The sequence below is a fragment of the Callionymus lyra genome, chromosome 2, assembly GCF_982586985.1.
Source record: "Callionymus lyra chromosome 2, fCalLyr1.hap1.1, whole genome shotgun sequence".
Classification (NCBI taxonomy): Eukaryota; Metazoa; Chordata; class Actinopteri; order Syngnathiformes; family Callionymidae; genus Callionymus; species Callionymus lyra.
In genome coordinates, this window is record NC_141819.1 from 18,767,872 (window position 1) to 18,786,294 (window position 18,423).

Consider the following 18,423-nt stretch of genomic DNA (forward strand, 5'->3'; position numbering starts at 1 on the left):
ATCAATGGCAATGTTTCCATTTAGACAACAATCTATAATCAATAATATGTCATGAGGGTCTGAAGCCTATCCCAGCTTCTCAGGGCAAGAGGCGGGATACATTCTGAATTTACAAGTATATAAACCAATAAGAGTAGCTTTTTCAATTGGCTACTGGTTATTTCAGATCATATCTGATCAGCATTCTTCACACACACACACACACACACACACACACACACACACACACACACACACACACACACACACACACACACACACACACACACACACACACACACACACACACACAATCTTTAACATGCCATAGTTAATGATCTTTGATGATTTTTTAATTTGCTGAAAATCTAAATGAAAATTGCGTTTTAAACACACAAAAAATATATAGATATATAGATGTAGAAAAAATAAACAAACTAATAAATAATAGTAAAAGGATTAGCAATGTGGATTTTAAACAGTATAGAGTATGACCGTGATAGTAAAGGATTACAAGGAAGACGCAGCTGATTCAATGCTCTTAATTTGAAAGTCAAACGTTTATTTCCTCCTACTGAAAGTTTAGTGAGAACTTTCCAGATTTAAGGCTGATGAGTGAAGAATCCCGATCGACGGTTAGCTTAAAACTATTAAAACCGTTTCTGGTCTTACCTTTATCTGTATATAAATGCGTCTTTCCTTCGCCACACAAACCTCCATTATTTTGTTTTAAAGGTCCACCTTTTTTCCTTTAGTTTTAAAAGTCTAAACTAAACTAAATGAGACCCTTAACATTTAAACAATAAACATTAAACTTTAATGGTTGAAGACATCAGCCAGACTGTGGAAAATCAAGGTAAATAAACGTATCTTTGAGCGTTATATTGGCGACATTCAGAGATACGGAAATTGGGTCAATTGCATGTGTCAAAACAGTTTGTGATGGATTGAGCATTGAGGCACAAAGTACCTTTCAGCTTGTTTTGGATGTCCAGGGCGATGTCCAGAGGGTAGAAGGGCAGCACAGGATCAGTGACCAGCCGGAAGATTGCTTCTGCCGTCATCTGTGAGGAGATCCATCCATTAATATTTGACCTTTGTTTTGAACAATAACAAATCAATATCATGACGCTCACAGAAACTGTCACACGTATTAATCAAAAGTACTTTAATAATGTGAGTAATGAATACAAGCTCAAAAACAAACTTGAAATCAATGTCTCCAGGAAGCTTCAAACCAATAATTGAGTGGCGTTAAGGGACTCATTAAAGACAAAACGGTGACCTTTTCGTGCAGATTTCTCCATCACCATGGTGAGGCCTCGGTGAAAAGGGTTCCTCAGACAAAAATACCTAAAACAATTTCAACTGTAGAAGGTTGTTTACTGGAAGGACATTTCTGACATCGTTGATATTGATCCAAGGACAGCTCTGCTTAAGCTAAAAGAAACATTTGCTAATTTAATTGGTTATTCATCATGCTCTCTGTGAACAAAATAGAATTGAAGTTGATTTCCAAAGCTGCTTTTGTATCAAGCTTGTTATAGAAAAAACCTTTATTAAGGCCGAACTTTACAATATTTGGCCATCAGATGACCTTATTGGATTGTACTGTGTTTTTTGCTTTATTTGTATGTGATGTATTATGTAAACTGTCTGCATCTTTGTTGAGGACTACAGATGGAAAGTAGCATTGTGCTAAATCTGGTGCAGCCGTCTTTTTAATGTAACTGCACATTGTCCTTTTAAATAAACTGAACTGAACAATAAAAGCATAACAGTGGAGTGCTGATCCGTCTTCATAACAACGCCATAAATGTGTGTTTTGTGCAGTAAAGTTTGGACTAAAAAACTAAGAAGATCCACACAGTGACTGAGAATCTCCTGTTTTTTATGTCTGCTTTCTATTACAAGTACCCCATTAACACGAACAACATTTCATGTTGTCTCTGCTTCAGTGGGGTGTCAGGTGGCAACAGGCTTCGTGAAGGATTGTCCTAATTTTTAGGGGCTCAATACTTGGCACGCTCGGTTAAAAACAACTCTAGTTTTTCGTTATAAAAGCTTATAGAGCAGAGAATGTCATAACATTTTTCATGAAGCTACTTCTACATTGTTTTTACAAACGTGTATCTCTCCAAACTCTTCCCACTTCAAACCAGAAATATTTCAGATCTTTTTCCCAATTGTAAGGGGGCGGAAAAGGGGGTTGGGGGGTGCAGACGACCCCCATGAAATTCGTACCACATCTGATACATGTTAAGAAGGATTTCCAAAAAATTTCAGCCCCTTTCGGGCAATTGTAATGATTCGCCTGATCTTACTCTGATCCCTCCTCCCACTCTCCCCTCAGATTTGTTTGAGCTTATTTAGTTTTGACATTTTTAAACCGGGTTTTTGAGCTAGTATTTTCTATTTAATATATATTATACCGTATGTAATTGAATATATATTATATTTAATTTGATAATTGAAATAATAAAACGAGTCTAATGTTGTTTCTTTTATATTAGATACATTTTATTATACTACACGTGTGACAATTTTTAAATAATTAAATTATTTTTTTTACAGCTTATATCCACAGCTCTGCATCAACTGACCCAAATACAATTACACAAATAATCTAAACTATCTCTGCAGTGGTCTCTCTTTTCCACCAGCCAGTAAAATCTAAATCAAATATTGATTCATTTTATTCACATTGACTGTCATCAATAAGAAGACATTTCCAGACAGACCCGTATTAACCCTTGTAATATCTCAGGGTCTACGTGACCCCGAAGGCCCGAAAAAAAATGTGTTTGAGGCATCCCTTGTCGGTCGTGGCCTTCAGGTCATCTTGACCCTGAGATAACAAAAGGGTTAAGACTCTTTTAGTATAGTGGGATGTATAGATCAACACCGTCTCCACCCTTTGTGTTGACAATGAGCTTTGTTGGTTTAGTAGAATGACAAATCAGAAAGGCTGGCAGCAGTTGCTCAAACATTTGCAGATCTGGGCTTGTTCTGGCAAATGAGCGTGTCCTCAGAGTGTCTGGCTCCCACACTCCAAGATGTCATCGCAGTGCAAACACCGACTCTGTCTTTGAGCGGAAAACTCTGGACGGAAGTTGGCAACGATCGGGTGTTGGATAGCTTCTGGGATTCCATTCAATTATGCGAGTATGTGTGGCATTCATAAGGGAGGACAGAGTTGATGCCATTTTTTCATTTACTGAGGCGTTTAAATAGGCCAGTCAAATGGTTTGAAAAGTACTAAAATTGTGTCGACCCATTGCTTCACCATAACTGTAGGAATAAACTATTTCTTGAAGGTGTTTTTCTGAGTTACACCATGGCTAATTCTAACTTTTGAACTTCTTAGATATCATTTCCAGAGTGCATAGTAAAAAAAAAGACAAAGCAAAGCAGAATATTCGATGATAATCAGACAATAAATAATAAATAAGTAAAAAATATATACAGTGCCTTGCGAAAGTATTCGGCCCCCTTGAACCTTTCAACATTTCGCCACATTTCCGGCTTCAAATATAAAGATATACAATTTTAATTTTTTGTCATGAATAAACAACAAGTGGGACACAATCGTGAAGTGGAACGAAATTTATTGGATAATTTAAACTTTTTTAACAAATAAAAAACAGTCTCAGACCAGTCTCAGGTCTTTTGCAGACTCCAACAGGTTTTCTTCCAGAATGGTCCTGTATTTGGCTCCATCCATCTTCCCATCAATTTTAGCCATCTTCCCTGTCCCTGCTGAAGAAAAGCAGGCCCAAACCATGATGCTGCCACCACCATGTTTGACAGTGGGGATGGTGTGTTCAGGGTGATGAGCTGTGTTGCTTTTACGCCAAACATATCGTTTTGCATTGTGGCCAAAAAGTTCGATTTTGGTTTCATCTGACCAGAGCACCTTCTTCCACATGTTTGGTGTGTCTCCCAGGTGGCTTGTGGCAAACTTCAAGCAAGACTTTTTATGGATATCTTTGAGAAATGGCTTTCTTCTTGCCACTCTTCCATAAAGGCCAGATTTGTGCAGAGCACGACTGATTGTTGTCCTATGGACAGACTCTCCCACCTCAGCTGTAGTTATCTGCAGTTCATCCAGAGTGATCATGGGCCTCTTGGCTGCATCTCTGATCAGTCTTCTCCTTGTTTGAGATGAAAGTTTGGAGGGACGGCCGGGTCTTGGTAGATTTGCAGTGGTCTGATACTCCTTCCATTTCAATATAATTGCTTGCACAGTGCTCCTTGAGATGTTTAAAGCTTGGGAAATCTTTTTGTATCCAAATCCGGCTTTAAACTTCTCCACAAAAGTATCTCGGACCTGCCTGGTGTGTTCCTTTGTCTTCATGGTTCTCTCTGCGCTTTAAACAGAACCCTGAGACTATCAAAGAGCAGGTGCATTTATACGGAGACTTGATTACACACAGATGCATTCTATTTATCATCATCAGTCATTTAGGACAACATTGGATCATTCAAAGATCCTCACTGAACTTCTGGAGTGAGTTTGCTGCACTGAAAGTAAAGGGGCCGAATAATATTGCACGCCCCACTTTTCAGTTTTTTATTTGTTAAAAAAGTTTAAATTATCCAATAAATTTCGTTCCACTTCACGATTGTGTCCCACTTGTTGTTGATTCATGACAAAAAATTTAAATTTTATATCTTTATGTTTGAAGCCTGAAATGTGGCGAAATGTTGAAAGGTTCAAGGGGGCCGAATACTTTCGCAAGGCACTGTATATATTTGTATAGCGCTTTTCTAGACCAGGGTCACAAAGCGCTTAAACAATCAAAACAATACTCAATAAAATATGCTTTAAAAGACCAAGACAACACCGGGACAAACACAGGAGTATCAGAAAGTCAGGTAAAAGTCTGCACAAATAAAAACGTCTTAAGATGTTTCTTGAAGGAGTCAGTAGATCCATCAAACACAGAGGGAGAGGAAGATCGTTCCAAAGCTTAGGAGCAACAGTCTGGAAGGATTTCTCTCCTCTGGTCCGGAACCGTGTGCGAGGAACCATCAGTAGATTCTGATCCACAGACCTCAGAGCGCAAGAAAAGAGTAATGTCTCACATTTACCAATGTGTGGTGAAGCGAGTGATCGAGGACGTCCATGGCCAGTCACTCACGTATGAACTCATCAATGAGTAAATAAAACAAAACTGCTATGACACCCTCAAATGAAATGTACCATGAAACAATGGTACTTTAGTGTTTGTGCCCAAGACGTTCGCAAGTACTCTCCTGGTAGGTTTTTCCTGTCAAATGATTTTCCTCTACTTCACCACAACTGATATAGATTGGAGCTTGAAGTTACAATACAATAAGCAATACTAATAAATTATCTCGTCAGAGCAGAAAGTGGATTTTAGTTTTAACGGTTTAAAAAAAAACAAAAACTTCTGTTTTGTCAATATTATATATATATATTATTTCCCAAGTCAATTTTGTGTTCTTCTACTGTCTGTTTCTAAGGCCAAAAGTGGTTTAAAATAAAAATAAGTTTGTAGAGCTCAATAAAATATTTTCCTTGGTGTTGCTTATTGTTGGTATTTATTGATTGATTCGTATTACTTTATTCTTCCCACATGTCGGAAATTTGAGAAAGAAAGATATTAAAAATATATTCACATCAATAACCCTCTCAATAATAAATAATAAAAGAACAATATAAATAAATAAAGCATTAATAATGACTATTATATAATAATAAAACAAATAATAACGTAGAATAAACATGATAATAACATAATACAAACAGTAAATATAATAATTAAAACGATTATAAAATATTAATAAAGCAAAAATAATAAGGTAAAATAAACACAATAATAAGGATACAAACAACAATACAAATAACTTAAATAATTATAATTAAAATGAAATAATAAAATAAAACGAACCCAATAAAAATAATACAAACAATAATACAAAATAAATAATAATAAAATAATGATTCTAAAATAATAATACATAATAATAATATTAATAGAAAAACACAATCAAATATAATAACAATAATACAAATAAATATAATAATAATAATTATTTTAAAATAATAAACAAAAACAATTAAACTTAAATAATAATGTAAAATAAACACAATAATAAATAATACAACAATAATACAAATACATTTAAGAATAATAATGATCTTAAAATAATAATATTAAATTAACACAATAATAAATAATACAACAATAATACAAATACATTTAAGAATAATAATGATCATAAAATAATAATATTAAATTAACACAATAATAAATAATACAACAATAATACAAATACATTAAATAATAACAATGATTATAAAATAATAAAACAAAAACTATAATGTAAGACAAATACAATAATAATAATAATAATAAAAAAGGTTTACAAATAAATACAACAATAATAATGATCATAAAATAATAATAAAACTAAAATGATAATGATAAATTAAGACAATAATAAATAATACAACAATAATACAAATACATGATATCATAATAATGATATATATAATAACACAAAAACAAAAAACATACTGCAAAATAAACACAATAACAAATAATAATGATAAATGAGTTGAGGTTAATCTCAGCAACAGTGGTAATACACATATCAAGTGTAGCACGGGCATGTTTTTCTTCCAGGGAACATACATTGCTGAGAACAAGACAGTAATTTAATATGTCTGCAGTGTCATGGGGGTCATAATATGGGATTTTAAGTCTAATCAGGGAAAGCTGTGGCTGAAGAGGACCAAGGGAGGAAGGAAATAGTTTCTGTTTATTTCTCGGTACCATCTCAAAATCCTCTGTGGTCACATCCAGCCACCCATTAAAACATTTTCTGTAGGCTCTAGTCTTGCTCCAGAAATACAGTTTGCAATGTTCCTCTCTCTCTCTCTCTCTCTCTCTCTCTCTCTCTTTCAAAATATTCATTTTTACAGAAATGTCATTCTACTCTTTTTTGGAGGCGAGCCAGTCGCCCTCAGGCCTTACTGGTTCTGCTTTCTGTGACAGTGAGATAAGTATTAATATCATATTTGGTTATAATGACTATTGGCATGACAACAGTCAAATGGGGTGAAATGGTCCACAGGTCTGATCCACAGCTCTTCACGCTCGTGTCACTGCCATCGTAATCGATTTGACAGGGGGAAGATGAGAACATTGATCTGCGGCTGTGAGTAATACTCCTGCAGAAAGCATTCATCAAAACCATGTAATGCGATGGGACAGAAAAGGCCGATGATTTCTTATTTATGGCCTTTTTTTTTTTTTACCCCCAAGAGGACCTGTCTCCCTCGCCCAGGTGAGGGACAGAGAGAGAGAGAGGACCAGAGCAGGGAGACATTTTATTTCTTTTTGGTCAGCTTCACTGACTAACTAAACATCATCAAAAATACATGTATATATATTCATAAATATTAACAGAGAAGAAAAAAAAAACAACCCGTAAAAATATGCCTACTATTTAACTTGCAAGTGAATCTTTAAAAAGTGTTAAATAAAAAATGCTGGAGAAACACTTCACATTAACATACTCTTATTTCTTCGTATATTTCAAGGACATAATCTAGTTCATGAATCAGGTTATTTTACAAACTCATAAGGCTGTTTCTAAAATACATCCGTTCAAGGAGCTACTGCGTTCTCGGGGTCGAGCATTTTAGTAACAATCGTAAACACTGCTTTACATGCAACAGTCAAATCCATAAACACGTGCAAACTAAACCACCAGCTATCAGCTAGACAATCTTCAATGAAAAAACAGCTAGCTATAGTCAAATGATAAAAGACCGTGACTATCACCTCACGTGCAGAAGTGGAGCTGTAGTGTCGAGCACCAGGTTGTTTAGTGTCTTGCTCAGGGACACAATGGCACAAACACAAGTGGAGCCGGGACTTGTTAGTATATGTGTTCGTTTGAGTCCAACCCTTAGGCACGCCTGTGCAATATCCAACATCTAATCATCATCCTTCCACACCTGTGAGGTGGGATCGGTTTATAAATACTTTTTTTTTCCCCAGAAAGTGTTCTCTGCAACAATCCTGGAGCCTGTACTGTTGCACGGATGATTCCCCAAGAGTTCAGATACCTACAGATTGCCTGAAGTTGAAGCTGAAAACTTAATTTCAGCCTCTGACCTGATTACAAGTGCGTCGCAAGAATGTTTGTACAGAGAACCAAGAGAAGTTTTTTTTATTTATTTTTTAATTAACATGGAGTAATTCTTTTTGACTTTCATGCTGTGCCCAAAGGCACCACTAATGGAACGACTACTTCCTGCTTTCTCTCCAGCTGTCTTCAGCTGTCAGGGCTTCTAAACTTTACACTACATCAACACAAGCACATTCAGGGACAATCATTTGCTCACAAACAGTTTTTTTCAAGATGATAGCTGGACAAATTTGTTAAAATAAAAGTTATTCATGACTCAGTATCAGTTGACTCATTATTTGTAGATAGTACGTTTGATCTTTACTCTGATATTCTACTTTTTATGAGAACATTTTCAATACATAATACTATATATAATATTTGCTATGAAGGGAAGAGATATATATTATTATATGTTTGTGTCCTTTTTAGGTTTTTTTTGCTTTCATCTATCCTTTTATATTTGCACTTTGTTATCTCTTTGCTCTTTGTTCTTTTCATTTGCACGTTGTTCTTGTTTTTATGAAACTTCTGTACCAAGGAGATCTCCAGAGGGATTAATAAAGTCTCTCTAATCTAATCTAATGTTGGTCCTACATAAAACACAAAAAAATAAATTGGTCAACCTTATGTTGATACTTAATGTTTCTGAGAGAAAACCAATCAAACACATGTCATGAATTAACTATAATAACTCTTCAACTGTTAATATAATAAACAATTTGATTTGTTGTAGAAACTTTTAATTCCAGTGATTTAAGTAATAATAATAATAATAAACATTATATTTATCTAGCGAGTACTTCTTGTATGTTAAAATCATCAAATCTTTTTGAATTACTAGATGTCGTAATGTCATGTTTTGTTCATATTAATTTTAGGAAGTTCATAAAAACATAAAAGAGAAGAAGAAAGAAAAAAAAGAATTTCTTTTTTACAACAATTAATACATGCATGGAAACATTCATGCACACAATGCCTGTCCATGAACTCAGCTTATACTCTTATTTTATAGTTTGACTTTAAAAATAAACTATAACCTGTGGTTTTTAATTTGTCTATATGTTGTCCTTGTGTAAATAAGTACGTAAGCTTTATTTGTACAGCGCCTTTTTGACTGAAATGATAAAATTAATCATAATTTTTTATTCACACAAGCACCTGCATATATATGTTTATAGCTATATATTTATTATTATATTAAAAAGTTTTTCCATCGTATTTCCACACCTGCTTTTTACGATTAGCCTGTATTTGTCATTCTCCTCATCTTTCAAACGACAGAAGAAGCAGAGAGAGATGGAGTGGCTTCAACAAATCCGTCCTCAAGAAGAGAAAGACTCTGAACTTGGGTCAGAATTGACGAGCGAGCACTAAAAAACCCACACAGACAACGACCTCGGTAAAAAAAGGAAGTGCGACCTGAGATTGCAGCGGTTTTCTAACACTGAACTCTTCCTCGTCTCTCTCCGTGACCTCCTGCGTTCTGTTGTGATATTAAAATACTTCCTTTTTGAGGAACGCACTAATGCTGGTGTGGGTGTGATTGACAGATGCGTGTCTATTAGATCTAGCATTTCTGTGCCTCTAAACTCTTTCCAATGTTGTTTGTTTGGTTGTTATGCGGCACCAGCGGATCCGGAACAAAAAAAAAAAAAAGTCTGGAAGAGCGGTAGTGGAGTCAGGAGAGGTGATATGAATCATCCTCACCTCCTCCACTGGTGTAGACAGCAGTCTGCTTGTATGTTCTCCCCCGAGGCTCGCTCGGAGAGTCTCCTCTGTTTCAGGACACATAGTTCTGTGGGCCAAAATAGGCCCTCATGAATAAATAAGGACTATTTCTTTAAGTTATGTAACGATAGCGCAAGAACAGGAGCAGCGTTTTGAAGTGCAGGGTTTTCTTCAGAGGAATTGTAAATCAAGCCCGGGGCCATTTTACAGCTCCCTGTAAATGAAGCAGGTTTTTATTCTATTTGCACAACTGAGTCTGGACAGACTGTTTAGAGTTTTACAGCTCGGTTAAAATATGAACATCAGGGTTTCTCACTGTAGTGGTGGACGCAGCTGCTGGAAACCTTCATGTCCAGATAAGATACTCATTATTTCATTTACTAATAGCACTAAAAATTAGAATTTATTGTGAGTTTAACAATAGTTTAATTATTAAAGAGCAACTAATGTGTTGATTTGAAGTGTCTCATATACCTTTGACCTCTACTGTACTCATCAGTTTGCGTCTGTTTGTATAAAACTCTCTTTTCATTGAAATGTTTACATTAGAAAATGTGATTAAGCCCCGCCCACTGAAAATGCTTAATTTTTCTGGAGATTAAATCTCACTTCCCCCTACCACACCCACTCTGCTGTGATTGGTCAAGCATTGAGGTAATTAACTTACACGTCATCAACCCCGGAAGTATCCACCTCAAAGGGACTCGTTGTATAAACAAAGTGGGGCTAGATTACAGCTGGCTGAAGAAGGCATAAAGCCATTATTGCGTCCTAATGGACTCTGCTCTCAACAAGAAAAAAAAAATTGTGTTAGTTGTTTACAATCATTTTTGGGGTACATTCTCTCATCATATTTTTGAAAGCATATCAGAGCCCCTGGAACATTGAATAGTTGAATTAACATTTCAAATGTTGACACATTTTAAATTGGTAAGTTAGTAAATAATAGCTATTTGTAAAGGGCTTCAATCAAAAGCAATACACAGTTAAAAATACCTACACATTTAAAAACTCTTGAAGATCAAGACACATGTACAAATAAGAATGTCTTAAGATGTTTCTTAAAGATCCATCAAACACAGAGGGAGAGGAAACATCAGTAGATTCTGATCCACAGACCTCAGAGTCTGAGCTGGGGTGTAAGTTCTTCTACTATAGCAGGTCAGAATTCTCGCTGCAGAGTTTGCAACATCTTCTTGTTTAGACACGAAAATCAACTTTTACAATAGAACAAACGAGAAGACACAAATACCTGCTGGATTATAAGATTCAGATCGTGTTGTGAAACCATTTTTCTAAGTTTAGAGATTTTCCTCAGTGGTAGGAAAAAGTTTTTGGCAAGTTTTTCAGTGTTGTGTTGTGTGTGTCTGACGTTATTATAATCTTGTTGTCCATTTTAAAGCTTTTAAATATTTTTGGAATAATTCAATTGTTTTTCTTTAGTTTCTATATTTGTATATCAAAAATCAATTTCTTTTAAATAATTACTTGTATATATACTGTATATTTATGAAGTTAAAAACTAATTTGAAAACAAATGTACATTGATTAAATTGATTGAATTTCCACCTCTTTCAACATAGAAGTGATTGAATATTGATAATTGAAAAAAGAAAAGTTAAATACTTTCAAACATCCATAAATTCCATCATACAATCCAACCCAGCCAAAGTTCTAAAGTTGTATGAGACTGCAGCCAAACTGTATTGACTCCTTTTATCGACATTCTTTTCACTTCACTTTCTATTAACAGGTAATACTACGAGTCTATGACATGGAAGAAAGGAAAGAACTATCTCTCACACTGTTTAATGTAAATTGTTTGTTTTTCATTCTTCTTTCATGAGACAAATACTTCTGGGAGACAAAAAGCGAGCAGAAGGTTGAAACCTTGTTTGTCACATTTGAAATTACAACATGACCTTTTGCTGACACTGTGTTGGTGAGCAGACACAGACTGTGTGACATTTGTAATGTGTCCCTGACATTTCTCCACTCTTTTATCTGCATCGGAAGGAAAGTAAGTGCTGGTAGTTTTCAACTTCAACGTGTTGAATTGCTGTTCCTGACCTTCTCAAAGTCACTCAACCCTGATTCTCACCTAGCACATTCTTAGCCGATTCATGCTCATGTGGAGCCTGAGCTCCGTGGGTGTTGAAATAAATGTCAGCTCCCGATGCTGCAACACAAGCGTATTCACGTTAACCCTGTAAATATTGAGACTGCGCTTGAATTGGCTGAAAACTTGAAGCAGTTTGAAAAGTTTTTTTTTAGACGTTTTTAGTTTTTAGGCTCTTGGAGTCTACATCTCAAACACCTATTAGTGATGGGTTGATGAAGCCTCATGAAAGAGCTGTTTAGAGAAGACACAGTATCATGATACTTTTGCTACTATTTAGAGCAGGGGTGGGCAATTACAATTCTTCAAGGGCCACATTAAATTCTGTCAATGTTGTTAGGGGCCGTCAAGCAAATAATTAAGTCGAAAAAATCCCTTAAAAAGAAGGACATGCGTCATTAGGCCTTGACATTTATTAAGCTAAATAAGCTGCAATTTTATTCTTGTATATATGAGTTTTTTTCAAAACATTTCTTCAACTAACTTAAAAAATATATGTTTTGAGGGATTAATATATACACAAAAAATTACACACAAAAAGAAAGGCAGTGTTATGTGAAAATGTGAATGAATAATAAATACAAAATACATTTGTTAATGCATTAAAAAAATGTATACATAATCATACTTTGACATTTTGAGGGCCGCATAAATACAGTCAAAGGGCCGCACTTTGCCCAGGCCCTCATGAATAAATAAGGACTATTTCTTTAAGTTATGTAACGATAGCGCAAGAACAGGAGCAGCGTTTTGAAGTGCAGGGTTTTCTTCAGAGGAATTGTAAATCAAGCCCGGGGCCATTTTACAGCTCCCTGTAAATGAAGCAGGTTTTTATTCTATTTGCACAACTGAGTCTGGACAGACTGTTTAGAGTTTTACAGCTCGGTTAAAATATGAACATCAGGGTTTCTCACTGTAGTGGTGGACGCAGCTGCTGGAAACCTTCATGTCCAGATAAGATACTCATTATTTCATTTACTAATAGCACTAAAAATTAGAATTTATTGTGAGTTTAACAATAGTTTAATTATTAAAGAGCAACTAATGTGTTGATTTGAAGTGTCTCATATACCTTTGACCTCTACTGTACTCATCAGTTTGCGTCTGTTTGTATAAAACTCTCTTTTCATTGAAATGTTTACATTAGAAAATGTGATTAAGCCCCGCCCACTGAAAATGCTTAATTTTTCTGGAGATTAAATCTCACTTCCCCCTACCACACCCACTCTGCTGTGATTGGTCAAGCATTGAGGTAATTAACTTACACGTCATCAACCCCGGAAGTATCCACCTCAAAGGGACTCGTTGTATAAACAAAGTGGGGCTAGATTACAGCTGGCTGAAGAAGGCATAAAGCCATTATTGCGTCCTAATGGACTCTGCTCTCAACAAGAAAAAAAAAATTGTGTTAGTTGTTTACAATCATTTTTGGGGTACATTCTCTCATCATATTTTTGAAAGCATATCAGAGCCCCTGGAACATTGAATAGTTGAATTAACATTTCAAATGTTGACACATTTTAAATTGGTAAGTTAGTAAATAATAGCTATTTGTAAAGGGCTTCAATCAAAAGCAATACACAGTTAAAAATACCTACACATTTAAAAACTCTTGAAGATCAAGACACATGTACAAATAAGAATGTCTTAAGATGTTTCTTAAAGATCCATCAAACACAGAGGGAGAGGAAACATCAGTAGATTCTGATCCACAGACCTCAGAGTCTGAGCTGGGGTGTAAGTTCTTCTACTATAGCAGGTCAGAATTCTCGCTGCAGAGTTTGCAACATCTTCTTGTTTAGACACGAAAATCAACTTTTACAATAGAACAAACGAGAAGACACAAATACCTGCTGGATTATAAGATTCAGATCGTGTTGTGAAACCATTTTTCTAAGTTTAGAGATTTTCCTCAGTGGTAGGAAAAAGTTTTTGGCAAGTTTTTCAGTGTTGTGTTGTGTGTGTCTGACGTTATTATAATCTTGTTGTCCATTTTAAAGCTTTTAAATATTTTTGGAATAATTCAATTGTTTTTCTTTAGTTTCTATATTTGTATATCAAAAATCAATTTCTTTTAAATAATTACTTGTATATATACTGTATATTTATGAAGTTAAAAACTAATTTGAAAACAAATGTACATTGATTAAATTGATTGAATTTCCACCTCTTTCAACATAGAAGTGATTGAATATTGATAATTGAAAAAAGAAAAGTTAAATACTTTCAAACATCCATAAATTCCATCATACAATCCAACCCAGCCAAAGTTCTAAAGTTGTATGAGACTGCAGCCAAACTGTATTGACTCCTTTTATCGACATTCTTTTCACTTCACTTTCTATTAACAGGTAATACTACGAGTCTATGACATGGAAGAAAGGAAAGAACTATCTCTCACACTGTTTAATGTAAATTGTTTGTTTTTCATTCTTCTTTCATGAGACAAATACTTCTGGGAGACAAAAAGCGAGCAGAAGGTTGAAACCTTGTTTGTCACATTTGAAATTACAACATGACCTTTTGCTGACACTGTGTTGGTGAGCAGACACAGACTGTGTGACATTTGTAATGTGTCCATGACATTTCTCCACTCTTTTATCTGCATCGGAAGGAAAGTAAGTGCTGGTAGTTTTCAACTTCAACGTGTTGAATTGCTGTTCCTGACCTTCTCAAAGTCACTCAACCCTGATTCTCACCTAGCACATTCTTAGCCGATTCATGCTCATGTGGAGCCTGAGCTCCGTGGGTGTTGAAATAAATGTCAGCTCCCGATGCTGCAACACAAGCGTATTCACGTTAACCCTGTAAATATTGAGACTGCGCTTGAATTGGCTGAAAACTTGAAGCAGTTTGAAAAGTTTTTTTTTAGACGTTTTTAGTTTTTAGGCTCTTGGAGTCTACATCTCAAACACCTATTAGTGATGGGTTGATGAAGCCTCATGAAAGAGCTGTTTAGAGAAGACACAGTATCATGATACTTTTGCTACTATTTAGAGCAGGGGTGGGCAATTACAATTCTTCAAGGGCCACATTAAATTCTGTCAATGTTGTTAGGGGCCGTCAAGCAAATAATTAAGTCGAAAAAATCCCTTAAAAAGAAGGACATGCGTCATTAGGCCTTGACATTTATTAAGCTAAATAAGCTGCAATTTTATTCTTGTATATATGAGTTTTTTTCAAAACATTTCTTCAACTAACTTAAAAAATATATGTTTTGAGGGATTAATATATACACAAAAAATTACACACAAAAAGAAAGGCAGTGTTATGTGAAAATGTGAATGAATAATAAATACAAAATACATTTGTTAATGCATTAAAAAAATGTATACATAATCATACTTTGACATTTTGAGGGCCGCATAAATACAGTCAAAGGGCCGCACTTTGCCCAGGTCGGATTTAGAGCCTATGTTGTACCCTTTTTGAAAATGAAGTGAGGTTTATAGATTATAGAGCAGAGAGGCCCCTCTAGTGGGCTCCAAAAATAACGACAATTCTTCATAAAGCTTCGCCAGCGGATCACTATTCACACACACAAGCACATTGGTAGACACATGCACACACACAGGTACTCACAAACAAACACACACATATTCTTAAGGTTAAAGCTGTTTAAATTGGATATTATTTCTTAATTGGTAAAGGTAAAAACACCTACTATTTTACACATTTAGTTTCCTTACAATTCTTTCATTTTTCACCATTTATCTTTCATAATATATTTCTGTTCTAAATTCTGTGAGTTTTTACTTCTAATTTAATTTACACTGCATCAGCTTCCTGCTTAAAAGCTGGAACTGTGACGGTTCATAGAATATTGCAATGTCTGTGAAATCTCCACAAAAATTGTACCCTTTCTTGCATGTGTTGACTTTTTTAAACAAGTTTTACGTGACTCGCCCTGAGGAGGAAGATATCAATCAGCTAACTGAAGGAGCGGCGCATCTCCCCGAGACTCCGAGTTTAAACAATCATTCAGGAGAAGGAGGGAGGAGGCTTGTTGAGATAAAGCCAAGCTGTGAGTGTTCTCCACATCCTCTTGCGCCTTCAGCAAGTCAGGGACACCTTGACCTCCGAGTAGTTTCAAGCTGTTCGTCGAGGAGTCAAGAGCCGTTCAAGCACCTGGATCTAATTGTGGCCACGCACAGTGAATAAGAATGGCCTCAGCGTCGGATGGTTTAAAGGTATCACCTTGTTTAATGATCCTTTTGTCTGGAAGGGAGAATATGATCAAACACGCGGGCACTAGTTGTCAGACGTCTCTTCGTGCCATATCTGTCCATGATCTGAGACAAAATAAAAAAGCAGAGAAATGCTGTGACTTGACCTTGTCTTGACTCTTATCTCCATATTTAGCTGTAATTAATTTTCAACGATCGTACACTTCTAATCATACACAACTTTTGTGTAATACACATATGAGACGACTGACCTCAGTAAATTCAGGCCTATTTCTAAGCTCCCTTTTTTGTCCAAGTTCTTGGAGAAGGTGATGTCTGAGCAGCTCTCTTTGTTCCTGGATCAGAGCAAAATTAATGAGAAGTTTCAGTCTGGCTTCGTAAACATCACTCTATGGAGACAGCCTTACTGAAAGTGTCCAGTGACATCATGATGTCGGCTGATTCGGGTAAAGACACTGTTCTGGTTCTCTTGTATCTGTCCTCAGCCTTTGACACAATTGATCACCAAATCTGGCTGAGAAGACTGAGGGTTGAAGTGGGACTGTCTGGGTCTGTGTTAGAATGGTTCTCATCATACCTTTCTGGGCGCAGTTTTAGTGTATCTGCCAATCAAATGAGTCGGCGGATCTGTTGTGTGGAGTCCACCTGGAGTCAAGGTTCTGTTCTGGGTCCTTTATTGTTTTTGCTGTACTTGATTCCCCTCGGTAAAATCATTCAGAGATTTCCAGATGTTTCTTATCACATTTTTGCTGATGACATCCAGCTCTACTGCTCTTTTGGTCCAACTGAGCCCCAGAGGCTGACTAGCTTAGTCAATTGTTTGCTAGAAATCAAACAATGGCTGAGTGAAAACACTTTGCAGCTAAATGTGGACAAAACTGAAACTCTGATGATAAGGTTCCAGGGTTGAGTCAGTACTAGGTTGACTTAGGTCTGTCAAACTGAGCCTGAGAAACCTGGGTGTTGTATTTGATAAAGACATGTTTCTAGTTCAACACTGCAGGAAACTGACCAGAAACTGTTTCCTTCAACTGAGAAAAATCTCAGAGCTCTGCAGCGAGAATTCTGATCCGCTCCAGGCTGTTGCTCCTAAGCTTTGGAACGATCTTCCTCTCTCTTTGCGCTTGATGGAGTCTACTGATTCCTTCAACAAACATCTTAAAACATTTTTTATTTGTTCAGGTTTCTCCTTGATTTTCTGGAACTCCTGTGTTGTTCTCAGTATTATCTTTAAAGTATATATTTTATTGTGTATTCTTTTGATTGTTTAAAGCGCTTTGTGACCCTGGTCTGGAAAAGCGCTCTTTACATATAAATGACTTACTTACTTACATCGCATGCATACCACCATATGATTTTATATTACAATTTACAATTTAATTTAATGTTCAAAAACATTTTCAACTGAAGTAAACCTACCACCTATTTCATTAAACATTTAAAAATATTTTACTTTAATGAAACTATTTTTATCTGATCAAATCAAGCCTGGTGGAGGAGTACAAATGTGCTCAAACAAGGCTTGAAAGGACCAACAAGGAAGACTAGGGCCTAGGACTGGGAACAACAACGACCACATGGCAGAAGGCAACTCCATCTGAACGTTGGCAGCTGGTGGTGGAGGAGGTGCGTCACCAGGAAGAAGCAGCCAGACGTGCCACTGCAGTCTCTCGAGCCAAACAAGGCCGCTGGATGAAATGGGAAGGTGTGGAGAGAAGGAACCTGGAGCGAACCGTGGAGCATGGAGGCCAACATATGACACCCTACCCTCTCCAACTAATTTACAGTTAGAGACTGTGGTACACAACTGATGATGTGTCGGACTGGTGTCACCAGGCGGTCAATTCCCCGATCTCTCAATCCAACCCCGCCCAGAGAACCTCTCCATCATTATGACTGAGCTGATACTGGGATATTAACACCAAGTCCTAGCAAGAATCATTTATCTGATCAAATCTGGGTTTTTTTTTAGATTGAAAAGGATCCCCTACATTTATCATTTTCTATTTCTCCCTCAACATTTTTATATAGACCATCATCAATCATTTATTTATGAACATTATAAGGATCACAACATCTCAGTTCAAGATCTCTTTCATGAATATTGTTTAATGTTTGTATTCAATGTAATGTAATGTTAATGTAATGTATTCATTTTATTTTGGTTAATTATCCATTCGTTATTCAAGTACCATTTTATTGAAATATGTCCCTTGTTTTCTTTAAATGTATTGTATT

The 18,423-nt window shown here is 35.9% G+C and overlaps 1 protein-coding gene and 1 long non-coding RNA gene across 2 annotated transcripts in view; both read right to left on the reverse strand.

Annotated features, from left to right (window-relative positions):
- LOC148085778 (uncharacterized) overlaps positions 1-18,423 on the reverse strand; it is a 257,146-nt gene that overhangs the window by 60,821 nt on the left and 177,902 nt on the right. The gene's annotated exons all lie outside the window — the stretch shown is intronic.
- naaladl2 (N-acetylated alpha-linked acidic dipeptidase like 2) overlaps positions 1-18,423 on the reverse strand; it is a 250,632-nt gene that overhangs the window by 9,068 nt on the left and 223,141 nt on the right. Inside the window, exon 15 of the mRNA XM_087783862.1 lies at positions 950-1,043. Coding sequence (XP_087639988.1) covers positions 950-1,043 — 94 coding nt within the window. The remainder of the gene's footprint in view (positions 1-949; positions 1,044-18,423) is intronic.